Below are 25,660 nucleotides of genomic sequence, written 5' to 3'. Positions count from 1 at the left end.
TGGATGCTGTATCACTTGGTGCATGTATGTTTCGAATTGATAGTACTTCATTATCTATGGCAGCTTTTAGCAAGATGTAATTTCCTTCCTTATCTCTTTTAATTAAATTTTTTTTTGCTTTTGTTTTGTCTGAGATCAGGATTGCTACTCTTGCTGTTTTTACATCAGCTGGCACTTAATACATTCTTCTCCAACCTTTTACCTTTACTCAGCATGTATCTCTCTGTTTCAAATGTGTTTCTTGTAGTATACTGGCTTTTAATCCACTTTGCCATCTGCTTCTGTTTTACTTGAGAGTTCATCCCATTCACATTCACCGTTAGGAATATTAACTATGTATTTTCTTTTGTCTTATTTTTTCCCCATTCATACTTTTCTTTCACCCTGTCCCTCTCACCAGTGTTTTGTTTCTGACTACTGTTTCCCTCAATCTGTCCTCCCTTCTGACAGCCTCCCCTTTTCTTTCCCTTTTCCTCTATTTCTTCCCTCCTTTCTGCCCTCCCTTCTGTAACCTCTCCCCTTTTCCCCTCCTACTTTCGTATAGGGTAAAGTGAACGTATATGTAATTCCCCCTTTGAGCCAAATTTGATTAGAGTAAGGTTCAAACAATGCTTACCCCCTTCCTTCTTTCCCTCTACTGTAATAGATCTTTTGTGCTTCTTCACGTGATGTAATTTACCCTATTCTGCCTCACTCTTTGCTCTTCTTCCAGTAATATCCTTTTTTTCACCCCTTCATTTTTTTTTGTACCATCATGTCAAAGTCAACTTATACTTACACCTATCTATGTATATACTCATTCGAACTGCCCTAATAGAGATTCAGTTCCTCAAGAGTTACAAGTATCATCTTCCCTTTTAAGTATGTAAACAGTTTAACCTTTTGAGTAACATGGTTTTTTTTTTCTATATAACTTTAATGCTTCTCTTGAGTATTGTATTTGAAGACTGAATTTTCTGCTCAGCTCTGGTCTTTTTATCAGGAAAGTTTGAAAGTCCCCTATTTCATTGAATATCCATCTTTTCCCCTGAAAAATTATGCTCAGTTTTGCTGGGTAGTTGATTGTTGGTTGTATTCCAAACTCCTTTGCCTTCCCGGAATAGCATATTCCAACCCCTCCAATCTTGTAATGTTGAAGCTGCTAAGACCTATGTAATCCTGACTGTGACTCCTTAATATTTGAATTGTTTCTTTCTGGCTGCTTGGAGTATTTTCTCCTTGACCTGATATGATAATTCTGGAATTTGGCTACAATATGCCTTGGAGTTTTCACATTGGTATCTCTCTCATCCTTTCAACAACTATTTTACCTATACAACTATATATCAGGGCAGTTTCTTGAAAGATCCTGTCTAGGCCTTTTTTTTTTAATGTCTTTCAGGTAGTCCAAGAATTCTTAAATTATCTCTCCTGGATCTATGTTCCAAGTCAGTTGTTTTTCCTATGAGGTGTTTTACGTTTTCTTCTATTTTTTCATTCTTTTGTTTTTGACAGATTTTTGATGTCTCCTAGAGTCATTAGCTTCCATGTGCCCTATTTCAGTTTTTAAGAAATTGTTTTCTTCTATTAGCTTTTGTACCCTCTTTTCCTTTTGTCCAATTGTATTTTTTAAGGAATTGTTTTCTTCAGTCAACTTTTGTCCTTCCTTTTCCAAGATGTTGACTCTTACATAACTCTCATTTCTTTTCCTAATCTTTCTTCTGCCTCTTTTATTTGATTTTCTAAATCCCTTTTGAGCTCTTCCAAGAAGGCATTTTGGTCTTGAGACCAATTCATCTTCTTTTTGAAGCTTTGCATGTAGGTATTTTGACATTGTTGTCCTCTTCTGAGTTTGCATTTTGATCTTCCCTGTCGCCATAGTAGCTTTCTATTGTCATTTTGCCTTTTGTTCTAGGACTGGAGGCCTCACAGGTGGCCTATTGGATCACTGGCCTGCTGAGCCAGGATTGAGGGGCCTCAGTTGCTGATCTGTGCTGTGACTAAGAGCCTCCCACTGGCTTGCCTGGACACTGCTCTGGGCCGTGCTTCCCTTTTACTCAAGTGAGACAGACCTTTCCTGAAGTCCTTCTAAGTTATCTTAAGCTGTAAAATTGTTTCACTCCATCTCTTTGTGAGTTCTGTCACTCCACAATACATTTAGAGGCTTGATTTAGCATTGTTTCTGAGGGAAACCGGGGAGAGCTCAGGCAACTTCATGACTTTTCTTTACCATCTCGGTTCCACCCCAGTCAGTAAAGATTTTCTAGGCATTTTCTATGTGCCAGGCACTGTGCTTAGCACTGGGGATACAAATTGTTGTTGTTCTTGTTTTGTCCTTAGTTCTTAAAGAAGATCAATGACATCAGGGAGGTGATGTCATGACTTGCAAGTGAATTGGATTTAAGTGAGGCAGTGCAGGACAAAGTTACCAGCCTCATTCTCTCTTCCGGAGCCGTTTGGGTCCAGTGGCAAAACAACTGTAGATGGCCCCAAATACAGTGGAAGACCTTGACTTTTTAAACTAAGGTCTTTCCTAGGTCTCAGTTTGTCTGAGGCAATGCCCATTCAGTGATTAAGGCTAGGATACAAAGAGAGTTAAAATACAACACTATCTGCCTGAAGGAGTTTACAGTCTTAATTGAAGAGACAACATGCAAAACCACTGTGTACAGAAACAAATTATATATGGGATAAATTTGAAATAAGTATGACCTTGGGCAAATAAAGCATATTTTTGTGGGGGAGAGTGGTCTCAGTTTAAGAGTATAGAGGAGATGACTTCTAAAGGCCTCCTATTAAACCTTTGATTTTATGACTCTATACTTGGTTCAGCTCAATACAGTAAGTATTTATCATATACCTATGTGCTAGGCAATGTGCCAGGCTTTGGGGTTGCAGAGACAAAAATGAAGGAATATCTGCCCTCGAGGAACCTATGTTACATGGATTATGAATTACTTGTCCTGAGTCTTATTTCCATGGTACAGTTTGATAAAGATAAATATTTTAGAGCTTTATAGAATGTTGGAGTTTTATGAAATGTTATTTGGTATTTATGAAATGTTATTTGGTATATTTTGTATTCTTGAATATAAGCGAAATTTTAAATCCCTTTTTTTTGTTTCTAATTAAGACTTAAATTTCAATTACAGATTCAGTACCTCAAGACAAACACTTATGTGGATTCCAGATTCATTTTTTTCCAGGTATTTCACATTTATATATCAGATATAATCATTTTTAGAATTTTGACGCTTTGCCAGAGTAATAAAAAGAAAACTTTGCTTGGTTAAGAAAAGTCTTTTTTTTCTCTTTTAGATTTAGAGAAAATGAATGTTAACTACTTTGAACATAGACTTTCCATATTCTGAATACAGGTTGTGGCTTATTTGTGGTTTTTTTTTTAAGAGTCTTACTTGTAAAATAGATGTCAATATTTTAGTAAATCACTAAGGCCCCCCCACCCTCAAATGCAGGTGAAGTATCTGAGTTGGGAGCAACCTTATATATCATCTAGATAAACTTACTTATTTTATAAATAAGGAAAGTAAAACTCAGAGACTTTTAAGTGACTTGTTCAAAATCATTTGTCACTTTTAGGTGACTTATAAGATCATCATCTCACTTTTTGAAGGACTTTTGTTTATAATAACTAAGAAATAATGTTTTTATTTTATTTTTTTTTAAGAAATGATTTTTTGAAGGTGGCAGTATATATCTTGTATAACTGTCGTGGTAGGAAAAGATTTGTTTAATGCATTGTTGCTAGAATGAATTAATTTTCCAGCTACTTATAATAACTTTATTGAACACTGGGTTATTTAGGTCCACTCCTTATTCTGGGCTGTATTCATAAAATGTTGTTTAAAAAAAAAACCTTCATTTCAAGGTGGAAAGTCAAATACATTCATAGTTAAAAGGCCATAGGTTTCATTCACAGAGTGAAATACACAGTTGAAATGCTTTTCAAAATCTGGAATTAATCATGACTTTGAATTTTTGATGAGAATGACCTTATTCAGATACTCAAACAGATAACAAACTAGCATATCCAGCATGTTCCAAAGATCTTTATTGCATTTTTAAGTTTTTCAAATTTTAATAGCTTAAAAATTTTTTTGGAACACTGTGTGCTTGTGTGTGCGTGAGTGTGTGTATACATACTTTAAAAAATTGAGACATTACTCATAGATATACATATAGTATATGTAACTATAGCCTAATGTATGTACCTTCCAGTTTGCTGAGTGGGAGAATTTCAACCCTTCGAGATGAAACTGGTGCTGTAAGTATAATACTTTCGATTAAGCATAATATGTTTCCAAAGCAAAACTTAGTTTTGTACATACCATTTATAGGTTCTTAAAATTAAAAAAAAGTTAATTAATAACCATAAGTGGAATGTAAATGCTTAATTTTTTCCACCAAGGTTTTGATATATTTTGAGGTTATTAATAAACTTTTGGCCTGGGAGAATTAAAATGTAGTTGTCAGAATCTAATTTGTGGTTGCAATTGTGCTATTTGTTATATTGAGTGTAATGAAATTGATGTGACTGTTCTAGGGTTTGCTCTATGATATTTGACTTGGTATGTTAATTTAATCAATGCCATTTTTAGAGTATAGTTAGCCTTTTAAAAGCATGTAATCCCCATACCAGTGAAATCACAGGCCAAACTCCAAATTGTTAGGCTAGTTTTTCTCTATTTTCCATTATTCCAGTGAATCTGTGATCTCATTTATCTGGTTTGCAAATTTTTGATGCTTTTGTTACTTTCATCTATCTTCAATAAATTATCTAATGTCCCTACCCAATGCCCTGGAGACTTCTTCTGGTTATCTTTACATTGTATAGTTAACAGAGGAGCACTTAAGGCTATCCTTCAATTATCCCTTGCTCTTTATATGTTACTGGCTTATTTTTTTCTCGTCAAATATTTCTTTGATGATATCCTTTACATTCCTTCCTCCCCATCCTCTTCATGGTGTAATTCCTTGTTTGTAATATTCTGCAGCCTGTTTATGATCTGACTTCTTATATTGAGCTGAAATCTACCTTCTGCAACTTCTCTTCATACTCCTCATTTTGTCCTCTGGAGCCAAGTCGAACAAGTTTCTTTTTCAGTGTGACAGGCCTTAGACAGTTTTTCTGTCCCCTCCAAATCTTTTTTCATTCCAGATTAAACTATCTTGCTTTGCTTTGGCCAATCTTCCTATGTCATGATCTTGAGGTCCATCACTATTTTGCTTACGCTTATGTAATATTTTCCAGATTATCAGTGTCTTTCCTAAAATATCTTTCCCAGAGCAGAATGCAGCACTTCAGATATAGTCTGACCAGGAAAGAATACAATGGGAGTATTACTTTTCTCCTGAAATTTTTACTGTTTGCTTTTTTGGCTGCTTTATTGCATTGTTGACTCATTGAGTTCACAATTTACTAAAAACTTTTAAAACTTTTTCAGGCACACTGTTCTCTAGCTGCATCTTTCCCATCTTATACTTGTGAAGTTGACTTTGTGAATCCAAGTATAAGGCTTTGCATTTATCCCCATTATTTTATCTTATTAGATTTGGCCAGTTATTCTATCCTTTCATGAGCCTTTTGGACCTTAAGTCTGTTGTTCACTGGATCAGTTATACTTCTGTCTTCTGCAAATTTGATAAATATATAGTCTATGTTTTCAAACATGTAAGTGATTAAAAAAATGTTATCTAGTAAAAGACAAAGTACGGATTCTTGAGACAGTCCACTAGATACTACATACTTCTAGATTGACACCAACCCTTAATGGTTTGACATTGACAACTCTGGATTCTGCCCTTTTGAAACCATTTAACTAGTATCACTTAGCCCAGGTTTCTTCATCTTTTCCACAATAATAGTAAGAAAGATTTTGACATATGTTTGTTAAAATTTAACATCTATATATCCACAGGATTCTCCAGATCTGCCAGTCTAGTAACCCTAGTAAATCAGTCAAAAAGTAAAATTAGGTTAGTCTGGCATGACCTGTCCTTGTGATCACTATTTCCTGGTCTTAATATTAAAAAATCAACCCTTAAATAATATAGGTCTTGTTTTGCAGTACATGTACTGAAATTGGAATGAATCAGAAATGGTAAATTTGATGAATTCAGAGAAACATGGAAAGATAGCAAAGCTGGGGGGAAAAACATACATAATGAGTATAATATTACAAAAGGAGAGAACAGTAAAATAAAACAGCGTTATAAAATTATAATGACCATGCTTGGTCCTGGAGAAGAATTGATAAAATATATTTCCTTTCATTGCACAGATGAAGAGATTATATGTGTGTGATATCACATATGCTGTGATATTGCATATCACATAAATATATCATATTTACTGAACCATTTTTTTCCCCTTCTCTGTTTTAATTTTTGATACAAGGAAAAGCTTGCTTGGTAAAGGGGAGGGAAATATCTGGAAATAAATGTGATAATAAAAATGAATTGGTTATTATTATGTGTCTGTTCTAGAAATTTTCCAAGAATTGAATTCATGTTCATTGAGCCTACAGTTTGCAAAGTCCACTCTTCCTTTTTTGGAATATCAAGATTTATGCCATTCTGTAGTTTTGTAGCATCTTTTCTATTCTTTGTGGTCTTCCACAATTCAAGAACAGTGGTTTAGAAATCATACTTGTCAGTTCATTTAATACCCTGGAATGTATGGCCTTAATATGACTTGAATTTATCAGGGTAATTAACTGTTCTCTTACTATCTTTAATTATATTCAGTTTCTACTCCCTATTCACCATTTTTTTTCTTCCAGTTCAAAGATCAAAAGAAGAGTTTGGATCTCTCTTCTTTCTGAAGTCCATCATCTCATCCAGTGGCCATGAAGGCTGCTGAAGCAGTTGCTATGGATTGCTTAAAGCAGGGGTGGGGAACCTGTGGCTTTCTAGGTCTTTGGATGCAGCCTTTTGACTGAGTCCAAGTTTTACAGAACAAATGCTTTTGTTAAGGGGATTCGTTTTGTGAAGTTTGGATTCAGTGAAAGGGCTACACTTGAGGACCTAGAGGGCCACATGTGGCCTCGAGGCCATAAGTTCACCACCCCTGGCATAGAGCTCGGTCAGACATTGAAAACTCCATTGAAGACTGCATCCCAGGTCATTGCCAGCCTTCTTGACTTTTGTCTTCCCATTAGACACTGATGACTCTTGATGATAGAATGAGGCTGGTGACTTTGTGCAACTATGCACAGTTGCATAGCCCTTTGGGCATAGTTCCAGATTGCTCTCTAGAGTGGTTGGATCAGTTCACAACTCCACCAACAGTGCATTACTATCCCAATATTCCCATATCCTCTCCAACATTTATCATTTTCTATCTATCAGTTTTCCGAGGCACTCTGCTTTTGTTGCCTCTGGACAGAGAATCTTGCAGGTTACATATTCTTCTTGCCATTCTTTCATTGAGTTAGGAGGGTGGGCCTATTACTCTTAGCAGATGCTGGCTTTGAGGCATGACCCCTTTTCTGTTGTCTTCAAATAGCTTCTGGCTCACTTTTTGTTTAGTTCTAGGGTGGTTAAAAGTCACTGTCATTACTTACTGGATTTTTTTGGTCATTATTTGGTTCAATTTGAACTTCAGGGTTTTGCCAGATCTGTGGGAGTTGGGTGGTTTATCTCCCATTCGGACAGCTATCTTAGCTTGAAGGATAGTATAACATTAGAAATCACTCCTAACCCCACCTCCCCTTCTTTGGGCTAACCCTAAATCCCTCTAGTAGCCAAGCTCTATTTAACTTACTTGTCAGTGAATGTGGAAGTTGGGATAGTCATCTAAGAGTGTGTGTATGTAAGGAAAAACTTTTTAACAATTAGATCCCCCGAAAGTGAAATAGCAGCCTTGGGAGTCTAGTGAGTTCTCCTTTAGTGGAGCTGGATGAACAACTTGTCAGATATTGTAGAGTAAATTTTGGCTCATGTTGGACTAGATAACCACATCTAAAATTTTGTGTTAATTTTTATATGATGTATGAATATTTAATAGGAATGAGCCAGAAATAATTTGTCATATATAATATTATTTAGGTTCATTTTTGAATGAGAAAGTATCTGTAGAGAATAATTATATCTGCTATATTCTTAATTTTCAAATGAAAAAGTTTTACATCAGTTTGATTACTTAGGATGTCTGTATATAGAAACATTTTTTTATGTATTTGACATAATAGAATTAGAAGACTAAATTGTATTAATGTTAATATAATATAGATGCCATATTAATAAAATAATGCACATAAATAAATAATAAAGTAAAGCTTTTTTTTTTTAAACAGATATTTATTGATAGAGATCCAGCAGCATTTGCACCCATTTTAAATTTTCTTCGAACTAAAGAGCTTGACTTACGGTAAGAAACACCTATGATTTTCGTTAAATTTCATTGTTTATGTGACTAAAAATTTTTTGGACCTATTTGATAAGAAAGTGGGGGAGGGCCTGGCTGAGTTACATGGTTTTGTGTTTTATCCATAGAATCCTACTGGGTGTTAACTATTTTGGCATGTTTAATTTTTTTTCCCTTCTACTTTATCTTAGTTATCCCGAAGGAATTATTTTGACCACCTTTACTGTTTTTGGTTTCTGTTTTATTTTAATTCCTCAAGATTAACACTCAGTTAAGGGATCTTTTAATCCTTTTTGATATGTAATTTTATACTATAAAACTAAAATGGAACTAAAATTCTATTTTGCTCAAAGATAATTTAGACTGTTTAGTGAGTAGTTTGTTCATTCATTTGTACTTGTACTATGTCCTTATGAATTCTGTCTTTGTATGTTTTCCATATTATCAGGGTAAAATAACACTAAGTTTACTTTGACTGTTCTTCAATTCACTTGTGAAACAGAGGCCTAATTAGTATATCTGTGTCTGCTTCCTGACTTTCTGAGACCTACTGTTGTATTTCATTTAGGTTATGGGCTCATGTAAATTTTCAGAATTCCTCATATTGAGTGAGGTTATAGTGCATTGCACATAGTAGGCACTTAATAAATATTTGCTTAATTACATAATATTGCAGACTTTTGAATACAGTTATTAAAAAATTAACCTTTTACTCCGTAATTCATCTTTCATGTCATCATTGGCCACGTCATTCCTTATCTAGACATCTTGTATCCAAAGATCTTGATCTTTGTCCTCAATTAAACACTTATCATATTTCTTTTAATACTGGTTTCAGAGAGTTCGAGGCCTATTAGAAAAGGCTGACTTTTGCCCTGCTAGTACTATATACACTCAGAAACTAATAAGCTTTGTGATTCTTCACCTTGGTCCCATGGAAGCTCTTGTACTTCTGATTTAATTATTCAGTTCATTTACATAGGTTAGACTTTTTAAGTGGTTCTTTTAAGAGTGGATCTTTACATATAGTTTTCCAAATTACAAAGGATGAAGATAAGCTTGAGAAATGATACCTCTTATGATATCTTTTGGATCTAGAACTCTTATTATAAAAATCATTTTCTTTTTTCTCTGAAGTGGAAAGCCAAGTATTGATAGTAAAGGGACTTTATTTTTATTATTTCTTTGTAGGGGAGTGAGTATTAATGTTCTCAGACATGAAGCTGAATTTTATGGAATTACTCCATTAGGTATGTTCCCCTATTAAATAAACTATGTGGTTGTAATTCGGTCCATGGTTTTTTGCTTTGTATTTCATGTTTGTATAAACCTTAAGTTTCACTGGAAAAGTTAATGCTTGTTTTTAAAAATTTCTCCAAAATAGTAAGAAAATTTTGGCACAGCTATATTCACTACACCCAGTGTTCTTCTCTTTTTTTCCTTATTCCTTTGCTGACTAGAAAATAAAAATGAAGTACTGTTTTTCTTTTTTGCTTTTACTTACACTTGACAGTTTGCTTATAATACTTCTAGTAAGAAGACTTCTCTTATGTGAAGAACTGGAGCGTTCGTCATGTGGCAGTGTCCTTTTTCATGGCTACTTGCCTCCACCAGGTATTCTTCCTTTAATTTTGACTTTGATTTGTCCATATTTTTGTCAGTAAACATAAGGTAACTAGTCTGAAATTCTCCTTTTGCGGAGAAAATGGCTTCAGAGAAGTGACTAGCTCAGGGTCACTCACATAATGGCAGAGCCAGGACTAGAACCCAAACCTGAAACTCTTAGGCCTCTTAGGAAATCTACACTCTACCTCCCACTTAGATCTTAGAATGGTAACATGGAGAATGATTAATTTTACACTTGAGCTAGCTTTGAACTTGCATTAACATTCCTGAGTTGATCATTTGAGCTAACATCATTTGTAACAATTTGAACAATGTTTAACTGGTTCCCTGGGATTTTTAACAATCTCTACTTCCATTTATTGTATTTTGATCACTAACTGCTTCGGTCATTTTCCTGTTTTCCTGTCCTTTGAGTTTGACAGTATTTTATCTTTAATTGCTTTCGATAGTAATGAAATTATTTGTGACTAACAAAGTTGATATTAAGATTTATGTTTCTTAGAGTAAAATTTGTATTTTATGAAATTAAGGATATTTTTCCTAATGTTATGAATCTTTTATTCTGAGTAACTTCACTCACTGAATAAAATTCACACCTACCCTCTTTCTTTTTCTTTTTTTTTAATAGGTATCCCTAGTCGCAAAATAAACAATACTCCTGGACCTTCTGCTGATTCTAGAATAGGACAGAATTCTTCAGAAGCTCAGTCAGCCCGTGGAAATGGTGCCCAGCCCATTCTCTCTAGAACTGGAGAAGAGGCAGTTAGACTGGGTGAGCAATAATTTCTAATGATGGGGAAATGGGTTGGGGATGCTTTCTTGAGCACAGCTACTGTTGCAGACAGTTTTAGAAATACTGGAATAGAGTTAAGACAAAATGCCTTTTTTAAATTGACTACTGACAAAGCACTTCATTCTTGTGTCTGCTTTTGGCTTTTGTTATTATATTTTACAACACCTTAAAAACTTTGTCCTCTATAATAGATACTTGATAGAATAAATCTTAGTGCATCTCATGTAAGTTGGAATCGCTTTTGTGTTCTTTCAAAATGGTATTTGTGATATTTTTATTTCTCTGGAATCTTTAGAATATAAAATATATTTTGATATGATTATCAAGAAAAATGGGTATTATTTGAATTTTTAAAATAGTTCTGATTCAGAAATTATTGTCAACTTGAAGGCAATATGTGATTCTATGTTTTCCTTTTTACCTTTTTTGTCAAGTATGTCCTTCTGAACTAAATTCTTTTGGTCTTTTTCTGTTTTTTTCTTCCGGTTTTTACTTTGTTTTTCCCTAGGCTTCCGCTCCCCACTTTTCTTCTTGTACTAGAATGCATACTAATTTTCTTTTAACATGGTTAACAGGATTTCCTGTGGATCCACGAAAGGTGCTGATAGTAGCTGGCCATCACAACTGGATTGTAGCTGCATATGCCCATTTTGCTGTTTGTTACAGGTATAATATAATTTACATTGACATTTGTTTGTTTGTATGTTTTTTTCCAGTAAAGGTGGTCTTTTATACTTTCAAGTGGAGGAGTAGATTCCTTTAGCCTGTGTTCATGTGTTCCCTGTTTATTTTTGTGTTTTCTGATAGGTGGAATATAAATTTTCTTTCTGTTTTCTGATTTAACATATTTGTTATCCTTCAGTTTTACAGTAGATACAGATGAACACCCATTTATGCCTTCCCATCCTATATAACTATTGTACATTCCTCCACTCCCCCACATCCTCTACTCAATTAATCACAAAGTCCATCCAACATGCTGGCAGTTGTTCATGAATTCTCTTGACATCATGAGGATGTGAATGGGAAATGAGGCTGTGATCCCCCTCATTCTTGCTATATAACTAATCCACCTTGTTTTTAGTCATATATTTCTTTGATAATATCTTTTACACAACCTCTGTGAAAATCTTTGTAATGTATTACATTTTGCTTGCTCCCGTCACATACCATTCCCATTTGGGTGATCCTCAACTTTAGTATTTCAGAGCTTGTAGTGTTCCCTGATTCAGACATGTAATTTCACCAAAAGAATAGTAGTATTAAAAAGGGTTTGCATATTAGGGAGAAGATTGGCGTTATGCAAAGAAATTGGCAGTTTCCAAGGATGATATATTCTTATTATTAGTCAGTTCTGGAATCTTACTGATGGAAGGTTCTATAGATTATAACCTATAGATACAGATGATAACTCATTTATGCCTTCCCATCCTATATAACTATTATACATCCCTCCACCCCCCACATCCTCCACTCAGTTAATCACAAAGTTCATCAAACATGTTGGCAGCTGTCCATGAATTCTCTTGACATCATGAGAATGTGAATGGGAAATGAGGCTATGATCCCCCTCATTCTTGCTATGTAACCAATATAGGAATTAATAGGAAAGTTAAAAAGAACAAAGATTCTCTTTGGATATGTTGAGTCTGAAATGCCTAAATAGAGGCATTCTAGTTATTCTATAGGTTGATTTCAGACTGGAGCTCAGGAGTGAAACAAAGGTTAGAGGATTTATAGATCTAGTAGACTTTTACATTGAAATGATGTTGAACCTGTGAGAGCCAATGAGATCACAGAGAAGGAGAATAGAGAGAGAACACACCTAAGAGCACTAGGGCAGCCTTACGCCACAATCAGCACAATGTCATTTGCAGACAGAACTTGACGTGGAAAGTAAGTACTTTTTCAGCTTGGTCTCTTTGGTGGATGTTTTCTCCATGAAGTGATAAACTTCTTTGGCAAGCTTGTCTCCCAGTTTTATGCCTCATTTGATTTTATTGTTCAGAGGGATTTTGAACAATCTTATATCTACTGTTTTATCTTTCAGGGAATCTGATATAATTTTGACTTGTGCATAGGAAATATGTGGAGGAGAGCGTTTAAGGGAATATTTTGCCCTATTTGATAAAATAACTTTTTTATAGTAAAAAAAATAAAATAAAAAGCAAGCTTAGTAGAATCTTGTATTTTTTAAAAAGAATTTTAGCCAGTTGTGGTAAAGATGTGGTCTTTTGTTCAATATCACTTGTTAAGGCCTGCTTGTTCCTTTCTGATGGCCTAAATGTGTGTAGCTTATTCTTTTTGGTGTGTGTGTGTGAGGCAGTTAGGGTTAAATGACTTGCCCAGAGTCACGCAGCTAGTAAGTGTAATGTGTCTGAGGCTGGATTTGAACTCAGATCCTCCTGACCCCAGGGCCAGTGCTCTATTCACTGTGCCACCTAGCTGCCTCTAGATTATTCTCATAAAATTTTTTATGAATGGTAAAGTAGGTATATAGGGTAGGAGTTTTTGATGTTTGATGTCCCCTTTTATGGAGGGGGGGTAATAATAGTTTGAGGTTTTTGTCATACTTTTGATATCTTTTGCTCCTTTAAATACGTTGAAAATTGATCCCTCAAACCCTTCATAATTGTTCTGCCTTCACTTTAAACTTACTTTATATATATATGCCTGGCTTAATCCAAATGTTTCCCCTATTTTTGTTCTGTTTTGTTGTCTTTTTTTTTTTCCTAGGCAGTGGGGTTAAGTGACTTGCCTAGGGTCACATAGCTAATAAGTGTTATGTGTGTGAGGTCACATTTGAACTCAGGTCCTCCTGAATCCAGGTCTGGTGCTCTATCCACTTGCCACCTAGCTGCCCCATTGTTTCATTTTCTTTCAATCCAGCTTTCCTTCCTCTCTAAGTTCTAGTTTTGTGATGTTAGAGTCAAAATATGGTGTGGATCCAGTGTCTGAGTGGTGAAAAGAGTTTATTTTAAAAAGATAGGCTGATCTTTTCAGTAATTTATAGTCTTCCATGTTTCATCCTTAAATGCCCTTGGGATGACTTTATGTAGTTAGGTCTATCACCAAGTTTTCTTGAAACCTGTTTTTCTTTTTATTGTTCCTTGCTATTTTATGAGGTGATCCTCTTAATAGTTTTCCACCATCTTATTTTTTTTTTAAGTAAGGTTTTTATAAATGAGTTTATATTCTACACTGAAATTACCCTGGGCAGCCATCTTTCTTTGTCTTGACAGACATTCAAATAGAATGATAGAGGTGGTATTTAGCTTTTCTTTCCCTTTGTTAATGACAATTTTTTTAAGCTTCTATATTAATATTATTATATAGGTCAGGCTAGAATTGTTTTATTTTGTACATTCCATCTTTTTCTCATTTTCATTCTAGTTTTGTATTAATTTTAATGTTTACTCTGACAAGGTGGGGGGTGATGACTCTCATAAGTAATGAATAATTCCTTGTTTGTTAAAATTGCATTGATTTCACATTCAAAAGCACTTTCTTACTCCTTTCTAAAAGAAAGTGGACATGATATTTATAGTACACAGTTGATTCAGGAATGACTCTCACATTAGTAACAAATTGCTTCTTGTCATTCTAGAATAATTTTCATTGTTATGATGCTTTTTGGTATTTATAATGTTTATCTTTTTCATTTCTTCAAGAAAATACTGAAGTGAGGCTTCTGGTTAGTGTAAAAGTCATTGACCTTTCTGATTCCTTACCTCAGGACCATATTTTCTAACATGTATTTTCTCTGTCCTTGTTCATGCCCACCTTTGCATTGAAGTCACCAGTTATCAATGGAAAATATTGTAAAGTTCTTGTAGCATTTTTCTCTCACTTTTAATCTGTAATGTATGGTGGTGCCTAAGCTGTAACTGTGTTCATTGTGACCTCTTTGGAAATACAGCTCATGAAAATGGCATTAGGAAGAGAGCAAATGTTTCATGAAATGCTTCTTATGCCTTTTGTATACACAATAAAACCATACTCACCAACTTCTTTATTTTTCTTTCCTAAAGAAAATTTGTGAGTCATCTGTTACCTTTAGCTATAACATCCACCAAAATCTTTACCTTTCCAAGGAAAATCATTCATCATTAATCACCATTATCTTGAGCTGTAACATAATTTTGTCTTTTAGTTTCATTTATAGCGATAATTTCAAGTTTGATATAATTCTTTTTTTTTTCCTGTAGTATTCCTGCTAGTTGGTCATAGGATAGAATTGTTACATTTATAGTACTAAAAGCTAACTTAAGTTTCTCTTATTAGTGTACATAATATGGCATGTAGATGCCAGATGTAAAATTTCTTGATAGTTCCCTTCAGTTCTGTTTAATCCATCTATAACTGTGCCATTGAAAATGAATGTATTGAACTATGGCAGCAAGAATTATTATTGTGTCCCCATGTTTTTTTTTGTCCAGAATGATTTAGGCCTGTTTATTTGACCTAGATTATATAATTTTGAATTTATTAGTTTTGACTGTCAAGATGTCAAATTAATTTTAAGGTTTAGGAGTGACTGGCACAAGACAAGAAAACAACTTGTGTAGCGGATTTTGAGTGTCATGTTAACAGTACATGTGTGATACGTGACATAAAGGGATTTTTCTTAATGGTCATCTAGTTTATATCATTTTTACCTTTCCTAGGAAGCATGTGCATAGAATTTATTGGGATTTAGTACATAGGAGTTGCTTATTAAATATTTAGTTGAGTTATTTGAATTTAAAAGAGGCATGAGCTATGTAGTTGGTTTATGTACATTGAAGATACTGTGATTGCTCTGAAATTGTCATTTAAATTATTATTAAAATGTTAACTTGGCAGTGCAGTGTCCTGTGTGTTAGAACTTTAAAGTTAAACAAAATCAATAGGTTAAATTGTAGCCCTTTTTTTTTCTTACTCGCCAGCAAAATGAAGACTATAACCATTTTCACCATAAAATTCAGTTAAATTTAACTTCACCATGGATTAATTTCACCACAGAATTAAGTTTTCAAAAATGAGAATTAAGACAAAAATGCTCCCTATATAAATTATATTTGAGGAAAACCTAGTTGTATTTTTTATTAAAAGGCTTCATTGTGATTGACAGTCATTTCATATTTGTTTAGAATCATTCATAAAACCATTTCTGGCCTTAATTTATATTTTAGTGATAATTAAATTCGAATTTTTCCTTTGGAGACACTTTTGTGGGTTGTGTTCTTTGTGGAGTGTTGAAAGTATGGAAAGGATACTTTGACTTATTTCACTATTTGAAGCAAAGCATTTTTGTAGAGTTATATTTTGGAAAATTTCTATTTAGAAGTTTCCATTTTGCAGATCTAAAGAGAAAGCTGTCTTAGGTTTTTGTGAGAAGTTCATCTTCCTTGCTTAGAAGGTTATTATAATACCTCTTTTAACACTCAGGCTAAAACAATCTTTATAAACGGAGGTTCTGATAATATAAGTGACACTGAATACTAAATAAAAAGGAATTAGGAAAAATCATCAATTACTAAATTGAAATTATGTAACACCAAATGAATATAAATTATTATTCTATAGGAAAAAAGAAATCAAGGGTGATAGATTGAGGTTATAAAACTAGTGAGGGAGAAGAAACAAAGATCTGTAAGGAATAAGTAGAGGAATATTTTGCATAGAGGCTTTTAAAAATTTTTGTATTTATTCATTTTGAACTTAAATACAAAATGACAAATAGAACATTTCCATGTACATGGTCCAACATGAAAAGAGTATTCAGTATAAACCATGAATTTCCATTTCACACTGTTCACTTTTTGAAAAACTATGCAATACATGCTAGACGTCATTTTCAATCTACACTGCTTTTCTGTGCTTTCTTCTAAATTTACTTTTGTTCTCTCCTGGGTACTTATTATTTTTTTCTCCTTCCTTGCCACCCCTCACTAGAGAAGGCTACCATTAGACACTAATATTTATTTTAGGTAAAACTATACTAAACATTTCTATTTATCACTTCTTTGTGTGGATGTGGATAGCATCTACCTTCATAGGTCATTTGTACTTGATTTGGGTATTTATCATGCTCAAAATGACTTAGTCTTTCGAATTGTTCTTAGAAGAATATAGCTGTTATTTTTTGTTATTTTATTATTATTTATGTAAGTAAAATAAATAAATTTATATAAATATATATTTGTTTATTTTTTATTATTTATGTTATTTTGTTATTTAATTGTTATTTTTTCCTTAAGTTTTTGGAATTCTTTTTCCAGTTAGTTGACTTTTAATAAGTTTCTTGATTTTCTTGGATCACTTTTATTTTTTTTTCTAATTTTTCGGCAAACTTTCTTATTTGGTCTTTGAAGTCCATTTTAAGTTCTTCCAAGAACTCTTTTTGGGTTTGTGACCATTTGACATTTTTCTTTGAGGTAAGAGTGACTTTTTAAACTTCACTGTCTTCTGTCATCTGTCACCCAGATCTTCTCTGTCTTCATAGTAGCTATCTATCGTCAGGTTCTTTCTTCTTTGCTTATTCATTATTATTTTTTTTTAGCAGCTTATTATTATAGTCAGCTTCTAGCCCTGAATTGTAGAGGATGCTGTCTCAGGCTTCAGATTTTTCTTACTGTTGTTTTCTGAGCTATGTCTAGGGGTCTGAGCTTGGGCACTTCTCTCTGCCCCTGAGCCACAGTGAGGACTCCCAGACAAGCTGCTCCCCAAATGGCTCTTGTTCTCTGTGGCTGCAAACTTCAATACTCCCCTCTACCGTGGAACCAAAACCAGGGACTCTGCTCTCTTGCAAGTGTCTAGGCAGTAAGGTCCCTGACCCTTTGCTACCACAGTGCTTGCTTCTCCTTGCCCACAGCTGCAGTCCAAAGCCCATCTGATCATCACAGCTGTGCCTGGTCCTTCAGCCTTCCTCTGCTCAGTTATCCAACCCTCATGCTGTCTGGTACGGTGAAAGTTCCGGAGACCCAGCTGCCCCCAGGGCTTGTTGTTTGTTGATTCAGTGGAGTCTGCCTAGAGGAGTTAGCATTTTAAAGGGCCCCTAAGGTCCAGTCTTTCCTGAGGTCCTCTCAAGTTGTCTTAGGAGGACAACTGCTTTACCCTGATTTTTATTTCTGCCTCTACATTCACTTCGAGGCAATATTTTGTCTTGTTTGTGGGAGTATTTCCCACATCATCTTCCCAGAATCCTCTCCTACATGGAAGTTTAAAGTTTGAGTAACAGTTTCCCTATATTATTTCATTTGAGACTCTCAGCCCTGTGAGGTAGAAACTATAATAATATTATTATCATCCTAATTTTACTGGTTAGAAACTAAGGTTCAAAGCATTTAAGTGATTTGCTGATGGTCACATTTTTAGATGCAAGATTGGAACCCATATCTTCAAGTTCACCATGTTGATAAGGGACCCTTGACCTCTAATAATTTCAGCCAGCTGAACTAGGGGAGCATTTTGATAATGATAAAATACATGTTCTGTTTTTGTTTGTTCACCTGCACTATCCCATTAGCCTTATTTCTACCCTACCTCCTGCATGAAGAAAGGAAAAGAGAGAGAGAGAGAGAGAGAGGGAGAGAAAAGAAAGAAAGAAAGAAAAACTAAATCAAGTTTACTGCCAAGGCTGGCAAATAGGCTTAATGTGTCTGGTGTGGTTCTTGGTTTGTCAATGCTCGACATTTCTTTTAGTAGATCAAAAAGCCTTTCCCTCATATAGCTGGAAATGAAGAACTGAAAAAACCTCCACAAATTCTTAATTGAAATAGATAAGTTTGAGTTCTCAGTCAACAAGTGTGAATGGCTGATTATCAGAGCCTTCTATTTTAGGTTGGAAGATGAGACCAGAAAAACACCATTGAAGGCTAACTTTGGGAGGGGAAGAGGGAGAGTTAGTTTAGGAGAAATATTTTTTTTGATTTTTGAATTTTATAAGCCTTAAATTTAAAAACAAATTATAAAATGTGCAACTATTTTTTTCATAAATTTCAGACTTCTTACAATAATATAACATGATCTTTTTTATTCCTTTCAGGTTTAAACAAACATATACCTTTAAAATTTGTATTCAGTTGAAATTTACCTAAATAAAATTCATGGGAATCATTGCAAGATAAAAGGGGTATGTCTTCTGATCAGCCTTATCACAAAGTCTGTAAAACCCTTTAGTTTCAATACAACCTTTTCTGTCCCTAGTGGATGAATAGTAAACATAGCTAGCTAGTGCTATCTTGAATCTCAGAATATTGTTGAATGTCATTGACTTCTTTTCTTGAGCAGTAACTTCACTGGAGTATGGAGAGACAGAACTCTGAATTGCATATCATTCTTTCTCTGTATAAATCATGTCTAAGAGAGATTTGATTATTTCTACTCATTATGGTTAGGGTAGAAATTGCTGAGAGGCGGTGTAGTGCATAACTTCCTAATAATTAGGTGACCTAAAGTAAGAAGACGAGGCTGCCTCAGAAATGTCATGTTCACCTTTCTCTGAAGGTCAAGTAGAACCTGGATGACTAGTTGTGGGTGCTATTCTAGAGGAAACTTCCAATTGGATGGATAGATAGAACCTCTAGCCCAGAGGTTCTGAGTGCTATAATGTAATAATACTCTACATAAATGGTAACTCTAGGTCATTGCATGATTTTTCTGTTAAAAACTAAACTAAAACTATATTACTAGATGACTTATTTGCTATGATATACAGTGTCATGTTCATATTGTCCACTATGTACTTTGACATTGTACACATACTCACACTTTTGTTTGTTTGGTTGCTTATGTTTAAATCCATTTCTCTGTTAACTTATTATAACAGAATTTATTTTTAAAAAATCCACTCTGTGTATCCTTCCAAACACAAGTATTTTTTCTTCATGTTTACATCTTCAAAATCATGGCAAATGATATGCTCACCTTATTATGCTTTAAAATAACTTCATTTTTATTTTTTCTGGCTTCATCTGTGAATTCCTTATTTCAGTCCCTAGTTGGGTACAGTAGAAACAGCACTCCCAGCTGTCTCTCTAACTCTTGATGTGTTTGGGGCAAATTGCTTGACTCCTTTGGGCTTCATTGTTGCCTTCTTCAAAGTTAGGGACTTGGGTTAGGTGACCTCTGAGGTCTCTTTCCCGTTTTAAACAAACACTTACCTATGAGTTGGTCAGCTTCTCCTTTACCAACACAGGGGAGCCATCTAGTGGAATAAGTTGGAAACTGTAGGCTTTGCAGTGCAAAGATATGTTTTCCAGGTTCTAGTACTGCCCATAGGGAAAAGTAAGGATTCTGGTAAAGTTAAGCTTCACTAATTTTGAGGAAACTAATTTTAAATGGCAATTTTATTGTTTTTGTGTATCTGTAACATTTTAAGATTAACAATGTTACTTACTAGATATTATTAGTCAGCCTGTTATAATGAATATAATTAGCAAATATGTGTGTATGCATATATTTGTAGAAGTCCTTAAAATGAATATTTCTTTGTAATTTTGCTTTCATCATTTGTTTTAGCAACCTTTTTTCCCTATAGATCTTGCAAAGATAAAGTTCAACCCAGCCCTCCTCTCAGTTGTTATAAATTAGTAGGGACCAAATATGTAAGTTTTTCTAAAAAATTAAGCAGAGTCCTTATCCTTTGGAAATTGATAAATTAAGATAGTAAAGAAAATCATTATAAAGAGGTTATAGTTATGTATTTTATGTGAATTAGATGTAGGTATTTACATCTTTAAGCATAAATTAGAACTGTGATAAAGCTTCTGGTATTACTGTGATTAACTCCATAAGGATTTGGTTTAAATATTCAGAAGCCAGGATTTTAAAACTGAAATGCCATCCTTTACTTTACTACTTTACTTAGATATTGTAACTTCTATGTTGTACCAGATCATTTCCTCTGAGGCCGATTAATAGAGGATCATAGTATCTGTGATACCAGGGCACAATAGGGTCAGTTGTAAGATTCATTTTTAATTCCCCAAATTCTGGTTTTTGTAGGTTTAGGCCTAACCATAGCACTATATTATCATTTTTATCTGAAGAGGCAGTGATCATAAATAGGATTTTTGTTTTTATTTTGTATTTAACATTTCAGATAATATGATTATGTTGAAGAAATAAGAGCTTTATCTTTTTAAAAAAAATTCAGAATACATGTAGAGCATTTTGAAACATAGGTCATAATCTAAATTTTGTTACATAATATTCATGCAATAAGTTCTAGTTGGAAAAAAGATAATTGGATGAGATTGTAAATTGGTAAAATTACAACAGTCTTGATTATAAAATTGAAACTAAGTCCAGTTTGTTTTGGTTCTTTTTTTTAACAGAATCAAAGAATCTTCTGGATGGCAGCAGGTGTTTACAAGTCCCTATTTAGATTGGACTATTGAAAGAGTGGCGTTAAATGCAAAAGTGGTTGGAGGTCCACATGGAGACAAAGATAAGATGGTGGCTGTTGCCTCAGATAGTAGTATTATTCTGTGGAGCATTCAAGATGGAGGCAGTGGTAGTGAAATAGGTGGGAAAAAAACATGTTTGCATAATGAAGATTCTGTGGGAGTATCACGATAGTCACTTATTTCAGTTTTCATAAAACCTGTGCAAAGAAATTAATAATTTTATAACCACTTCTTCTCTTAAACAAAAAGGTTAAACCAATATCTTTACCGCGACAAATGATGATACCTTCATAGTCTGGAAAATTTTGTCATGATTGTACTGTAGATACTAATTTTTAAGGGAAGCAGTAGTTTTTATAATTTAAAAATTTTTATACGTTGAGAACTAAACAAAAGGAAGCAAGTCTTGCATTTGCAAATGTGATCATTCACTAAATAAAGTGTGTCTGGTTATAACACATGAAGGAGATTTTATGACTTGCTTTGTTTGCAAAGACTGACATGGTAGCTCTGCCGTGAGATAGTCCAGTAGTAATTTGTTCATACCCTGTAAAAGAAGCCATTTGTTGTTACAAACGCTCTTCAGAACCTGACAACACCATCTAGAGAAAATTGCAAAGGTTGGCATATCCATGATAGAGCTATCCCAGAGGCTGAACTCCCTTCAGTATTACTTATATAAGACACTGCTGTTGGATTGCTGCTATAAGCAGTATTTTACTGAGAGGGCCCGTTAAGACAGGAACCTGTCATTACTTATACTGTTGTCTTCCCTGTGGATTGCCATCAAGATCGTTGAGCCTAAGAAGGAGTGACACTTTAAATTCCTTGAGACCGTTCAGACTGTCTTCCTTGATTTCCCAGAACCTCATGCTTCTCTGGAGTAATCAATTCTAGTTGTTTCTTGGTTTTTATTATTGCCTCCTTTCATATGACCCATGTTGCTGAATATAGTCAATTTCACATGCCCTGAAAAATTATTTGGCATCATAATTAAAGCACTATTTTGTTAAAAAACAACAACAACAACAACAACATGTAACTGAAAAAGTTTAGAATGGTAGCTCTTGGCTTTAATATAGAAATTTCATTTCTTAATGAGTAATGGGTTATCTGATTTCACAAGGTTTTGTTTGTTTTTATATGTTGTTTTTTTAAGGTATAAAACATTACTACTTTTATTGGTAGTATGTTTCTTTGTATTCAGTACAAATTGTTTTCCTGCCAAAATGACTATTTTTAGTATTGGTAAGAATTTTCAAGATACAATGTATATTTAGGGGTGGCAGTGGCTAAGTGGCTCAGTGGGTATAGCCAGGCCTGGAGTCACACAGTTTTCTCATCTGTGAAATGGGCATAATAATAGTACTTACTCTGCCTATCCTGAAGCAAGGTTGTTGTGAAGATCAATTAATATAATAATTGTTAAGAGCTTAGCAAAGTGCCTGGCACATAATAAGTGCTACATAAATGCTAGCTATCATTATTATTTTAATTGTTAACTATATCTCTTACTTATACTTGTATAAATCTACTCACAGAAAGGTATATCTAAATATGAAGATTTATAAGCATTTTTTTCCACTCATAAGCATTTTTAAAGAGTTCATTGTGTAAGAACTATGTAGGAAATAAAAAATAAGACATGGTCTTTGCTCTCAAACATTTTTAAACTGGACTGGGGAATGAGATATTTGAAGAAATTGCCCACATAAGTGACAGTGCAGATATCTAAACACTAATACTTTTAAGGACCTAAACTTAGAATTACAGAATATTAAATGTTGACATCTAGTTGAGTTTCCTCATTTTTTGTAAATGAGAACACTGAGTCTTAGCTAAAAAGTCTTGGCTGTGGTCACATATATAGGTTGTGTCAGAGTCAGGAATAGAACTTGGAAGTAGTGATATGTGGACTTGATGTCCCTGTGTTGAGTTCAAAATAAGCATCCATTTAAAAACCATTTAAAAAAATAGTAAAAATAATAAAAACCATTTTTGTCAGTTTAAAAAATAAAGACAGAATAACTTCGAATCTGAGATACTCATTATAATAATATAAATAAAATAAATAATAAAACCTTGTACAAGTGAAGTAAATGGTTTGCTTTTTAACATTAAGTCATTTACCTCTCTCTCTCTCTCTCTCTTTCTTTAGGAGTGTTTAGTCTTGGAGTTCCCGTAGATGCTCTCTTCTTCATTGGTAACCAGTTGGTGGCCACGAGTCATACCGGGAAAGTGGGAGTGTGGAATGCTGTAACTCAACACTGGCAGGTTAGTTTAAATTAAGGTAAAGTATATTACAGAGCTGAAAGAGGACCTGAGAACATGACAAAGATTTCTAGACAATGCCTCCACCTTAGAGGCAGCATTATACAATGAAAAAAATGTGCTGCATTAAGAGTCAGAGAACCCAGGTTCAAGTCCTGGTTTCACTACTTACCACTTGTGATCTTGGGTAAGTTGTTTAAGACCTCTGGGCCTCACTTTCCTTATCTATAAAGTGAGAGACTCAGACTACATGGCCTGTAAGATCCTTTTCAGCTCTAAATCTGTAACTTAGATTTCCAATGTGTTTAGTCTTTGTAAAAAATCAGATCTGATTAGTGTTAAATATTAGGGTAAATGAGTAATTTCTATTTTGAGAGCAACTAGAAACATCTTAAATCTATCTAAACATGAAAAAATTGTTCTGAAAGGTTATAAGACAAAAAAAAATAGGTTCTAAAAGGATTTTTTTTAGTATCTTATTTACAAGCATTTTTGAAAATTTCACACAAAATTTCTCCTACCATCAGGGATCCTGGAAACCCCATAACAGCTTCCTGAGGTGGGATGATAATTATGCTTTAGCAATACACTCATGTGTAAACTGATAGTTTTTTGGTTTTGGTTTTGTATGTTTTTTTTTTTAACATATATGTTTGGGAAAACATATCTGACAACAAGAATATATCTGTTCCTACATTTCAGGCAAGATCTTGGAAAGGAGTTGGGCATTCATGCAGGAAACATTTTTGTAACCCAGCCAGATTAATGTCTTTGTGGCACAATGCAGAGATAGTGTGTAATGAAATTTAAGAGTCTGCTTTGCAAATCTCAAGAGGCAGAGCTGACCTAAGGCTGACTCTTCTGACTGTCACAACACTGGTTGAGTAGGTTCTGATTTGGCCCTTCAGCAACAATCCTATGCATGGATAACATGAAGACAGTAGAAAAAGACAGCCATTGCAGTATTGTTCTTTAGATGGGTAATAAAGATTGACCTGATGTATTTGCATCAAGTGAAACACTAAGCAAAGAAACACTTTAGGTATGCTTTCTTAAATCGTGGCAAAAGCAAAAAGTCCTTTTTTAAGTTTTATTTGATAGAATAATATCTATAAAGCTTAAATGTTGATGAAAGATTTGAAATCTTACGAATAAACTTTTGGGAAAAGATCGTTTTCTTCCTTACTTGTTTCTCTAGCTTTTTGCATATACTATCAGAGAAGTTCTCACAAAAGCAGATAAAAATAGAACTATTCATTTTTGCCAACTGGGTTATCCTCATTAAACTGCTTAAAATATATGAGCCATTTACTAAACTTCATGGCTAAATAACCCCTTTTATGAAATTTCTGTCATAATAACACATTATATTTCCTGATTGATTTAAGCTTTACATTTGGCATTTAGTTGATAATACACACAATTTGTGTAATACAAGTTCAGAGAGATAAAAACAGAAACTTAATTTAGTAGGTTAAATCCTGGTGGTTTATTAGATACCTGTTTTTTTTTTTCTAAACAGTTTCCAGAGTTAGCATGTCTACAGCATAGGATCATCTTATTTATCATAAGGTATTTTAAAAATATTACCAGTGTTGCAGTTTACAGTACTTAGCAATTGAATAATAATAGCTGACATTGACACAGTACTTAAAGGTTTGCAAAGTGCTTTGCATTCATTGTCTTACATGGATTTAATCTTAACCATTTGAATTATTTTATTGGTGGTATGATATGCATTTTATAGATGAGAAAATTTTAACTTTCAGATGGGATTTAACCATGTGTGTCTTATTCCAAGTCTAGTGCTGTTTTCACTATAACACACAACAAATGTTTTTAAGTTCTTTCCAGGTGCAAATCATTGGAATAAATCTAATTTCCTTAGTTTTATAGTTAGCTATATAGATAGTCAAACTAACATAGGTGGTGATGTCACCACATGGGGCAAAGTGAATTGGGAACTTTTATTGTTCACAGTTGAATTGGTTGATCCTCCAAACTTTATATCTTTAGAAATGTAACATTTAACTGTAAATCTTTAAGCAGGTAACAACCCACATTATCAGTCTACTTTGAAAGAGCCTTTATAAAATACATAGTTAACATTAAAAGTGTATCTGGTGAGCAGTTAAGCAGAGTAAACCCAGAGAAGAGAAAAAAAGAAAAAAGCAACAAAATCTTTCAGAGTTTCAGACACATGTGATA

The 25,660-nt window shown here is 33.9% G+C and overlaps 1 protein-coding gene across 1 annotated transcript in view; it reads left to right on the top strand.

Annotated features, from left to right (window-relative positions):
* The window catches only part of KCTD3 (potassium channel tetramerization domain containing 3), a 71,481-nt gene that overhangs the window by 14,804 nt on the left and 31,017 nt on the right, over positions 1-25,660 (top strand). Inside the window, exons 2-10 of the mRNA XM_027871887.1 lie at positions 3,132-3,185; positions 4,219-4,264; positions 8,298-8,371; positions 9,560-9,618; positions 9,902-9,982; positions 10,623-10,766; positions 11,363-11,453; positions 21,110-21,300; positions 23,340-23,455. Coding sequence (XP_027727688.1) covers positions 3,132-3,185; positions 4,219-4,264; positions 8,298-8,371; positions 9,560-9,618; positions 9,902-9,982; positions 10,623-10,766; positions 11,363-11,453; positions 21,110-21,300; positions 23,340-23,455 — 856 coding nt within the window. The remainder of the gene's footprint in view (positions 1-3,131; positions 3,186-4,218; positions 4,265-8,297; positions 8,372-9,559; positions 9,619-9,901; positions 9,983-10,622; positions 10,767-11,362; positions 11,454-21,109; positions 21,301-23,339; positions 23,456-25,660) is intronic.

The sequence above is a fragment of the Vombatus ursinus genome, unplaced genomic scaffold (assembly GCF_900497805.2).
Source record: "Vombatus ursinus unplaced genomic scaffold, bare-nosed wombat genome assembly UNPS02014798.1, whole genome shotgun sequence".
In the NCBI taxonomy this organism is placed as follows: domain Eukaryota; kingdom Metazoa; phylum Chordata; class Mammalia; order Diprotodontia; family Vombatidae; genus Vombatus; species Vombatus ursinus.
The sequence above is the reverse complement of the archived record's forward strand: the minus strand, read 5'-3'. Positions and strand labels throughout refer to the sequence as shown.